This window comes from Ovis canadensis, chromosome 5 (genome assembly GCF_042477335.2).
Source record: "Ovis canadensis isolate MfBH-ARS-UI-01 breed Bighorn chromosome 5, ARS-UI_OviCan_v2, whole genome shotgun sequence".
Classification (NCBI taxonomy): domain Eukaryota; kingdom Metazoa; phylum Chordata; class Mammalia; order Artiodactyla; family Bovidae; genus Ovis; species Ovis canadensis.
In genome coordinates, this window is record NC_091249.1 from 18,405,216 (window position 1) to 18,415,754 (window position 10,539).

The 10,539-nt window shown below is 57.9% G+C and overlaps 2 protein-coding genes across 2 annotated transcripts; one reads left to right on the forward strand and one right to left on the reverse strand.

The window, feature by feature from the left end:
- Nucleotides 1-29: 29 nt before the first annotated feature.
- On the reverse strand, nucleotides 30-8,235 carry NDUFA13 (NADH:ubiquinone oxidoreductase subunit A13). The gene is made up of 5 exons (XM_069588971.1): nucleotides 8,104-8,235; nucleotides 2,210-2,288; nucleotides 845-916; nucleotides 392-461; nucleotides 30-201 (listed from the first exon to the last, which is right to left on the reverse strand). Exons 1-5 carry the CDS (start codon nucleotides 8,195-8,197, stop codon nucleotides 82-84), a joined length of 435 nt encoding a protein of 144 aa, XP_069445072.1. The 5' UTR covers nucleotides 8,198-8,235; the 3' UTR covers nucleotides 30-81.
- A 4-nt stretch (nucleotides 8,236-8,239) lies between these two features.
- TSSK6 (testis specific serine kinase 6) lies at nucleotides 8,240-10,322 on the forward strand. Its single transcript, XM_069588970.1, has one exon. It carries the CDS (start codon nucleotides 9,049-9,051, stop codon nucleotides 9,868-9,870), a length of 822 nt encoding a protein of 273 aa, XP_069445071.1. The 5' UTR covers nucleotides 8,240-9,048; the 3' UTR covers nucleotides 9,871-10,322.
- Nucleotides 10,323-10,539: the final 217 nt, after the last annotated feature.

The window sequence follows — 10,539 nt, forward strand, 5'->3', positions numbered from 1 at the left end:
CCAATCACTCAGTCCCTGGGACACAGGCAGACCAATCTCCGAAGCGTTTATTTTCTCCTAGTGGGGAGGGGGCGCGAGCCCCTACGTGTACCATATGAACCCATAGGTGGAGCTGAGAATCTCCTCGCCTGTGCGCAGTCCGTAGAGCTCGCCCATCATGGGAGTCACCCAGCGCGTGGTGTGGAACACGGACTCACCCACCTGTGGGCATGGAGGGGTATGGGTGGGTCTCAAGAGCCTGCTGGGACCCCACCAGGCCTGGCAGCCCCTGTGCCTCTACCCGGAACAGCCTCCCCCTTCTGGCACCTGGCGCCCACTCCCCCAGAGCCCCAGGTTTTCTGTGGGAGGCTCCGTTTCTCAGCGGCCTGGACCCTGTGGGCTGAGGACCCACCTTCCAGCCCGGCACGTCCTTCATGATAGCTGCCTCCTCCTCCAAGTTCTCCCGAAGCATCTGGAGAACCCTGCAGGGAGACAAGGTGGGAGGTGGGGGACAGGGCTGATCCCTCCCTGGGCCCCTGCCTAACCAACCCGCCAGACCTGCCCCTCCTCCAGCTCCCTGTCACCTCCCACGGCTCTCAGCCCCGCACACACGCTGATCTCTCTGCTTTACTTCCTTCCCCTGGCAAACTCTTGCAGCCCTCCAATGCCAAAGGCCCCTCCTCCAGAAACATTCACTCCCCCTCTCGGGTCTCTCCTGCAAGTCAAGTATGGGGTCCTCTCCAAGGACAACGGCAGCCCCTGGAGTACAAGGTCATGGCTGTTGAACCCCACGTGCATTCTGGCCTTGTCCCACGGTGCAGGCTGGGGCACTCTGACCTGTGACCTCCTGACCCCAGCGGCCTACCTCCGGTCCTTTTCTGCCTGCAACAGAGGCATCAGCGCGATGCGGGCCTCGAAGTCCTCAATCTGTAGACGCCTGTGAAACCCCGAAACCGACACTCAGATCAGTCCACGCTGGGATGGGGGCAGACGATGCAGCCCTTTGACAGGCATTGCCCTGGTGCGTGGCTTGGGGGAGAGGCAGAGGCAAGCAAGGGGGGAAGTGGGCCCAGCCCACCAGCAGCCTGCGATGGGCGTGGGGGATGTGGGGAAACGCAGCTGGCAGAGGCAGCATCAGTCCCCAAGACTGCTGGCTTCACACTTTCTTTTCAGTTCAAAACTTTTTTTTTTAAACCTAAAAATAGCCCGGGCCTGATGATTGCAGTGAACTGGGGGGAACATTCATCATGAGGTTCTGGGCCTTACAAAACCACATCCTTTTCATCTCAAAATAACCATGGGGGCAGGGGGGGGGGGCAGGCAAGTATCCTGAGCAGCTTCTTTCTTCTCCCTGCTTTTCGGCGTCTCTACCTCGCCAGCCCTGTCTGCTGGGGGAGTGGGGAGAGCAGTCCCAGTGACACAGCCCAGGGGGTGGCCCCAACCCTGTCTCCCCATCACCACGAATCTCACAGCAGCACAGAGAAGGGTCCCAGGGAACTTCCGCCTCCACCGCAACCCCCCAGGGCCCAGGTACCGGGGCTGCCGTCCTCACCAGCCACACACCATGGCTACCACGGTGCCACCTGGGGGACTGGGCCTGGTCTCGCCTGTCCAGGGTGGGGGCCTCGTGTCCAGCACCCACCAGGTGCCCCGAGCTCACTGAACAAAGCGGAGTGCCCTCCACATGCTGGACCTCCTCCAGCACTGCCCTCGTAGCAGGGTGAGCAGGGTCAAGGTGGATGCTGAGGACACAGCGGGGGAGGGTGGGGGGACTGCTGGTTGGGAGCCGGTGAGGAGGAGCCATCTGACAGAGTGCTGGGCAAACTCGGAGGTGGCCAGGGTCCAAACCAAGGCCACGGCAGACTGGGACCCTCAGGCCAGTGTGGCTGGCCCGGCCATTGTCTTGCATGATCTGCCTTTGAAGCCCTGGTATCATCACTGCCCGGGCACCACTGACAAACACCCCGAGGGACAGGGCCTGTCCCTCTGCCTCCGCCTCTGTCTGATGGGCTATGCAAACCGGACCTTAGGGTACCTGGGGGTGGAGCTCAGGGGTACCTAGTGAACACCCAGAGGCAAGCTTCTTACTAGTCAGTCATTCCTTGACAGTAAAGCCCAGAAATGGACTCGCTGGCTCAGGCCCTGAGCTCCCTGAGGTGCTGATGGGGGCCTGGAGGAGCCCCGAGTCCACGGCGTAAGTCCCCACCCACCTCTCCAGTGCAGGGCCTACCTGCGCTCGCGGTTCCACCTCATCATGCTCCAGTACCCGAAGAGCAAGGCCCCAATGCCCACGGCGAACATGCTGTAGCCTGCAGGGAGGAGGCACGCTCAGCACCTGCCCGAGGGACAGGCCGCCTTGACCCTTCCTCTCCTAACCCACAACCCACCCACAGCAGGCACTCCAGAAACTGGTGAGAGGGAGAAGGTGAAAGCCGTCACAGAGCCCTGACCAGCCAGCCAGGGCTGTTTCTAACGCCTGTTCTTTGACTACTTGTTTTGTCTCTGTGGAGAGTCCGCCTTCCCTTCCCGTTGACACCCCCACCCCTGCAACAGTAGACCACGCTTCGTCCCAATCACCCGCTCTGCGGGCAGGGCACACCAGATGCAAGGCTGCTGCGACTGCCACACCTCAGCCCCATGCCAGGGTTCCTGGAAGGCACAGGCTGGGCAGAGACTATGGGAGAGCCTGGCAGTCTAAATGGTTATGGCTGGGTGGCCTCAGCCCGCCATTGCCTGGAAGGTTGTTTGAGTTCCTTCAGCCAGCTGGTCCCCGTGGCGAAGGGCGGTGTCCACGCTGGGTCCTGGCCCCACAGAGGGCCCATCGGCCGGGGCCACCTCCCCAGGGGCTCTCATAAGAGGCTGGATGGGGCTGCCGGAGGCAGGCAGTGCCCTGCGGGGGCCACCCGGCCACCCCCTGGGCTCCCAGGGTGCTGCTGCCTTCCAGCCACAGGGGACTGAGCCCCCTTCCTGGGACCCCAGGAGACAGAGGCCGAAATGAATATTTACTGAGCCCCCAGGGCACCTGTACTGTAATTCTGACTGACAGGCTGTGGGCCTGCTGGGGTCTTCAGGGAGGTCTGGATGCCTGGGGCCTGGCTGGGGCTGGCTCGTCCCACACCCCCTTCTCTTCCCTTCTCTCCTCTGGATGGAACTTGTGGTTGTTAGGATGAGCTCACAAGCTCAGCCTGACTGAGCCCCATGTAACACCCAGTAAAGGGCCAGTACATGGTGGGTAAAGCCACTCCCTGGGCCTTGCGGGGGACGAAGTGTGGGCTCTTTCTCCTTTAGCTTGGCTTAGCACAGACTCATCTGGCACCTCTGTTGGACCCGGAGATAAATGAGAAACTGGCTCAATTTTTCACTCCTTTTAGTTCAACCTGTTAAAGCACAAGGTCACGGCAAGACATTCCCAAGTTATGCGGGACGAGGTAGTGGGGCACCCAGTCCCTGCACCGAGAGGCCCGAGTGCCCAGGACCGGCCCTCAGCGCGCCCGCGGCTCGCACACGGTGGCTGACCACCCGCGCCGGGCACGCAGCGTTCCCTCTGCCGGGTGATGTGTGTTTCACCAAAGCTGCCCATTCTCTGCAGACAGGCTCAGGGGTCTCTCCTTCTAACCCAGCCCCAGAGAATAGACCTGGACTGTCCTTGTGAGGGCCTCTTACCCCCACCACTGGGGGCCCATGTGTGGGTCCATCTGGAAGATAAATTCCAAGAGTAAGCTAGGGTGCTAGAGGCGGAAAAGAGGAGGAAGAGGGTGCTAGAGGAGGCTAGAGCCCACTCCAGGATCCTTGCCTCGAGAATCCCATGGACAGAGGAGCCTGGTGGGCCACAATCTGTGGCATCACAGAGAGTCAGACACAGGGAGGGACTAAACAAGTAAGGCGACCTTCCCTCCAACTCACCTAGTCCTCCCTGACAGCACGAGGCTGAGGCCCCAGGCCCTCAGGCACGTATCGGCGCCTCCTCTGGGGGGAGACGACAATGGGGCAGGGTGGGGGGCGCATATCCAGAGAAGGGTGCAGGCCACGAGTAAAGACGGCCTGAATAAACAGAAATGCACCCTGTGCTCATGGATCGGAACTCAACATTGTTCAGATGGCAGCAGTCTCCAAACTGAGGTACAGATCCAACCCAGTTCCCATCAGAATCCCTTCTTCCCCCTACAGTCCCACAGAAATTGACAAGTAGCTCGGAAAATTCATGTGGAAATGCAACGGCCCAGAACAGCTGAGATAGTTCTGGAAAAGAACAAAGTCGGAGGACTCGTCAAACTTACCACGCAGCTGTGTGTACAAGACAGGGTGCACTGGCGAAAGGACAGACATGTACATCGGTGGAACAGAGCTGACAGTCCAGAAATAAACCCTCACATTTACGGTCGATTGATTTTGGACAAGGGTGCCAAGATAATTCAATGGGGAAAGAACAGTCTTTTCAGCAAATTGGACAACGGGGTAGCCACATGCAGAAGAATAAAGTGTGTGCCTCCCGCCCTCCATACACAGAAATTAACTCAAAATGGAGCAAAGACCTCAGTGGAAGAGCTAACACTGCAAAACTCTTAGAAAACAGAGAAGTCATTCTGTGACCTAGGATAAGGCAACGATTTCTTAGATTAGACGCTGGCCACACAAGTGATAAGGGAAAAAAAATAGATGAACTGGACACTGCTGAAATGTAAAACTCTAGTGCTGTAGGAGTCACCATCAACAAGCTGACAAGACAACCCACAGAGTGGAAGTTTTTGCAAATCATGTATCTGATAAGGGAATGGTATCCAAAACATATAAAGAACTCTTAAAATTCAATAATAAAGACTAACCACCTAATTTAAAAATGTGCCAAGGGTCTGCATAGATATTTCTTCAAGGAAGCTACACAAAGAGCCAGAAAACACATGAAAAGGTGCTCAAAGTTATCAGTCCCCAGGGAAATGCAAACCAAAACCACAGTAGGTACCACCTCACACCCACCAGAACGGCTAAAACATTTTTTTAATGGAAGACAATTAGTGTTGTCCAGACACAGAGAAATGGGAATGCCCATACACTGTAGGTGAGAACATAATTTGGTATAGCCAATTTGGAAAACAGTTTGGCAGTTCCTCAAAATGTTAAATGTGGAGTTGCCATGTGACCCAGCAACCCCACTTCACCTAAGAGAAAGGAAACATGTTCACACAGCAACCCATACAAGGATGGTCACAGCAGCCCAAAGATGGAAACAGTTCAAATGTCCGTCGAATAGTAAATGGACACACAAAATGTCCAGCCATACACGGTTATTCAGCCATAATAAATAAGGAAGCACTGATATTACAACATATACATTAAAAATGTGCTGCGAGGACTTCCCTGGTTGGCCAGCGGTGAAGAGCCTGCCTGCCAACGCAGGAGACACTGATTCCATCCCTGATCCAGGAAGAAGCCCCCGCACGACTACGGAGCGTGCGCTCTAGAGCCCAGCAGCCCCAGCTCCGCAGCACGTGTGCTGCCACCGCTGAGCCCACGCACCCGAGAGCCCACGCTCCGCAGCAAGAGGCAACATCGCCACGGGAAGCCCGTGCACAGCCAGGGCGGCCCCCACTCGCCGCGGACAGGGAGAAGCCCACACCGTGGTGGACTCCCAGCACGGCCGAAAACAGACAGACAGAACACAGCAACAAAAAGCATGCTGAGAAAAGTGAGACAGACACATCGTTAACTATGCCATTTATACGAGAGGCAAGTCCCTAGAGACAGGAAGCAGACCCGTGACTGTCGGGGGCTGGGGGAGAGTGCGGAGCGACGGCTCAGCAGCACAGCATTTCTTCTGGGATGAAAATGCAGACTTAGATCCTCCCAATGGCTGCACAACGGGGAGCAGACTAGACATCGGTCTGTACACGTGAAATGGGTCATTATATGGTATGGCATGTGACTCGCGATTAAAATGTTACAGATACCAGAAAAAAAGGGCCACTCACTGGTGCAGGAGGGCGTGGAGAGAGGAGAGCGCGGTGTGAGAGGCCAGGGGAAAGGGGGGGTGACAGTCGCTTCAGTAGCTGTGTGGATCAAGGGTGGCCTGAGCCAGCCTGGCACGCTGTAGCACGCTGGCGGTGAGTGGTCCAGGCAGAGAAAAGGGGGGTGGGTGCTGAGCTTGGGGTCATGGTGCCTGGACAAGAGCAAGACCGATGGAGAGAAAGCAGCTGTGGATAAGGGTGGAGAACAGAAAGGAGGGCAGGGTGCAGGCTGAGTCAAGTCTCTACATCTGCTGTTCCCTCTGCCTGGGCAACTCCTTTCAGAGAGGGCCTCTCGCCCATTCTGGCTCGGTAAGGCCCCGCGCATCCTGGGCCTCAGCACTGGCCACAGTGGGCAATTACCAGCAACGCGTCCGTCTCCTCCGCTGGGTGAGCTCCTCAGGATGGAGCCTAGCACTAAGGCCGCGCTCAACAGGTACTAAATGGAGGCGCACTAACCAGATGTGGGTACATACAGAGGCCGCACCTCGGAAAGGGTTATATCCCTCACCCCTCTGCAACCAGGAAAGACGGAGGCGGTCTGGGCGTGCACCAGGGGGAGCAGGTGTAAAGGGCTGACAGCAGGGGACGCAAGCGCAGGCACGGGTAAATAAGGCCCACTGCTGAGAGGAACAGGATACAGCGTGTGCCACTGCAAAAGGAGAGAGATGCTGGCTATGGGAGCCCAGGGGGACCGAGGGCTGGGGTTCTTGTGCGGCCTGGACTGGACACAGGTCACGGAAGGACACATGTGTACACAGAGCTCATGCCACACACCCGAGTGCTCTAGCCTGGGTGCTAAGCTAAGACTGTGAGAAAAGACGACACAGACCGCATTATATTTGCTGAATCTAGGAGTGAGTCTAGAGTCCAGTGCCCAGTGCTCCAAATCTAACCTGTAACTGTTTTGTATGGTCCTCAGGCTAAGCATACTTTTAGGTTGGTAAAGTTGTAAAATAAGCAATAGGGGAGAAAGACTATCTGGCCAAGAAAGCAGAAAATACTTACCTGGCTCTTCACAGAAAAAGTTTGCCAACCTTTGTTCCAAATTACAAAAAAGCCAGTACGGAGCAAGGGAAAACTTGAGTTTTTAACCTAACGTTAACTTTTCTCTGTCTTAATTATAACATTTAAAAACATCATGCCCATGAATTTTTTTCTGCTTTTTAATTGAGGCATAATTTGCAAAGCATGCACATGTTTTAAATGTAAAGCTCAATGAGTTACAGCAAAATGTTCACTCTTAACTTGGTTGACATTCTTTGTATTTCTGTTAATCTTGGGTGCAGTGTATGGGCGTTTTTTACTTTCTTACATATTTTTGTGTTGACTCCAATAAAAAAATTTTTAAACGTTATTTAGAGCCCTTGAAAATTAGAAGAATCTATATTTCTGGGATATCCTGCAGGTGGGGGCCACCAGCGAGGAACCATTGCGCAGAATTTTTCCGCTACTCCCCCTCCCCCACCCCCCGCAAAACAAATCTCTCAAATTCCCTGGGTATTCCAGGTTCGGCCCCAGCTTTGCTCTGGGTGGCCCTGTGGGGAGTCGCATCCTCTCTCGTGTCTCTGTCTCCCTTCTTGTGAAACGGGAACGTGCGGGAAGGCTCCCGGCGGGAGCTAAACTCATTTCAGTTTGTGCTTAGTCGCTCAGCCATGTCCAGCTCTTTGCGACCGTATGGACTGTAGCCCGCCAGGCTCCTCTGTCCATGGGATTTTTCAGGCAAGAATACTGGAGTGGGTTGTCATCTCCTCCTCCAGGGAATCTTCCTGACCCAGGGATCGAACCTGCGCTTCCTGTGTCTCCTGAATTGCAGGCGGATTCTTTACCCGCTTAACCACCGGGAAAGCCCTCTCTCGGTTTGATCAATGAATTGTAAAACGGAAATAATTAACGGGACCGACCTCAGGGCTGTTACGAGAAGGAAGCAAAGGGCTTAGTAAACGGTCGACAAATTGCAGCAGTTTTCATTACAGTTAGTACTGAAGCTTTGGGGGATCCCAGGGCGCCGCCTCCTGTCATACGGCGCGGGAAACCTTGGCCCGCTGGACTCCCTGGCGCCCCGACCCCGCCGCGGCGCCCAGAACGCCCAGACCCTGACACCCCGGGGCAGGGCAACACTGACCCGACAGTCCCCGACGCGGAAGGTTCCGCTTGTAGTCGATAGGGCCGTAGCCCCCAACCGGGGGCATGTCCTGCTTCACCTTCGACGCCGCCATGCTTGCAGGACCTTGCACGTCCGGTCGCAGGAGGAAGTTACGCAACGGCGATCGACACCATGCTGAGTGTGGCGGAAGCTGCAGCGCACGTCTCGGGCCCGACTGGGAAACTTAGGGCGCCGCTGCACCTGCCCCAGTTCGTGCGAGAGCTCCGTAGCGGGGCCTGGGGTCGACTAAGCGCCCTAGCTGCGACCCAAAAGTCCTTATTTTCTCTTCTCCTAGATGGAGGCATGGCTCGGCCGGTGTTAAAGCCTGCAGCCCGTCTGGTCGCCCGAGCTCTTGCACCAAAGGACCTTCCCACTCACCTTCCCTCCGGGGCAATGTGAGGCCAGTTAGAAACCCCAGGTTCCCGAGGGAGCCAGGTATCGTCCCATTTTACCCCCTTGGGGCCCCCTGCGGGCAGCCCGGGGCTCTGCAGGGTTAGGACTGGATTACACGAAGTTCGGGGACGGCTGGGGCTCAGATTCGGACTCCTGAGGAGCCGCCCCAACCCCAGGCTCTGATTCCACTCCTGTGACGGTCGAGACGCCTTGCTAGTGTCCTCTCATCGGGAACTGGATCATTCAGAGCGATTATGAGTCACAAAGCCGTAGGGCCTTGGGGAGAGTACCACGGGGCGGGGTCAGGGCCCCCACACCCCACCCCGAGGCAGGGTGACGCCCGCGGTCACTTCACAAGGCAGAAATTGTTACCTGGGCAATAAAAGGCCCCGCGGAGGCGGGGGCCGGGGAGTGGGCACATGGGGGTGCGGGTGTGCAGGTGCCAAGCGCCATGGGTTAGGCCCGAGATCGGAGTCCGGCCGCCCCCCGACAGCAGCCGCCTCCTGCTCCCCACGCGCCCCAGGCGCCACCATGTCGGGCGACAAGCTTCTGAGCGAACTCGGCTATAAGCTGGGCCGCACGATAGGAGAGGGCAGTTACTCCAAGGTAAAGGTGGCTACGTCCAAGAAATACAAGGGCACAGTGGCCATCAAGGTGGTAGACCGGCGGCGCGCGCCGCCCGACTTTGTCAACAAGTTCCTGCCACGCGAGCTGTCCATCCTTCGGGGAGTGCGGCACCCACACATCGTGCACGTCTTCGAATTCATCGAGGTGTGCAACGGGAAGTTGTACATCGTGATGGAGGCGGCCGCCACCGACCTACTGCAGGCGGTGCAGCGAAACGGGCGCATCCCCGGGGGGCAGGCCCGCGACCTCTTCGCGCAGATCGCCGGTGCCGTGCGCTACCTACACGACCACCACCTGGTGCACCGCGACCTCAAGTGCGAAAACGTGCTGCTGAGCCCTGATGAGCGCCGCGTCAAGCTCACCGACTTCGGCTTTGGCCGTCAGGCTCACGGATACCCGGATCTGAGCACCACCTACTGCGGCTCTGCCGCCTACGCGTCGCCCGAGGTACTGCTGGGCATCCCCTACGACCCCAAGAAGTACGACGTATGGAGCCTGGGCGTCGTGCTCTACGTCATGGTCACCGGGTGTATGCCCTTCGACGACTCGGACATCGCCGGCCTGCCCCGACGCCAGAAGCGCGGCGTTCTCTACCCCGACGGCCTCGAGCTGTCCGAGCGCTGCAAAGCACTAATAGCCGAGTTGCTGCAGTTCAGCCCGTCGGCCAGGCCCTCCGCGGGCCAAGTGGCGCGCAACGGCTGGCTGCGAGCGGGGGACTCCGGCTAGAAGCCGGGGTTCCCACCGTTCCCGCCGCCCCGAGCACTGCGCAAGCGCAGGGCACGCGCAAGAAGCGCGCTTCGGTCGTTCCGCGAAGCCGCCGCGCACCGCCGTGCACGCGCCCTTCCCCCTTCCCTACTTCGACGCCGGGGGCCGCAGTCGCCCCTGTTTGGAATTCAGCTACTCCAAGATTCCCAAGAGCAGGAGGGCGCATGCGCCCCCTCGGTTACCGGCGAGAAGGCCCCAGGAGGGGGCCAGATGAGAGGAGACAGAAACGTCGCGCCGGTGCAGGGTGAGCGACCGCTACGCGGTGGGCGGTGGCTGCTTGGAGAAGCTGCTGGCGAGCGGACGCGCGCGGAGGGCGTCCATCCACAGCCAGCCCCGCATACCGGTGAGGGAAGGCGCGCTCCAGGCGCTGCCCTTCCTGGAACTTGCAATAAACTCGCTCTTTCTCGCACCTAGCTCTAGCAATGGCCCCCTTTTATGGAGCAGTGGGGGAGGGGATCACTCCTCGCGGAAAGGCAGGCACGGGCACCCCATTTTAGAGAGACTTGTGGCGGTTCTTGCTCCAGGTCTGAAAAGGGAGTTAGGAGGATTCAAACAGAGACCTTTCGGGCTCCCCATCCTGGGCAGACTCGAAAGGGCCTTGGCGTCATCCTCAGCAATGTGGTGGCCCTG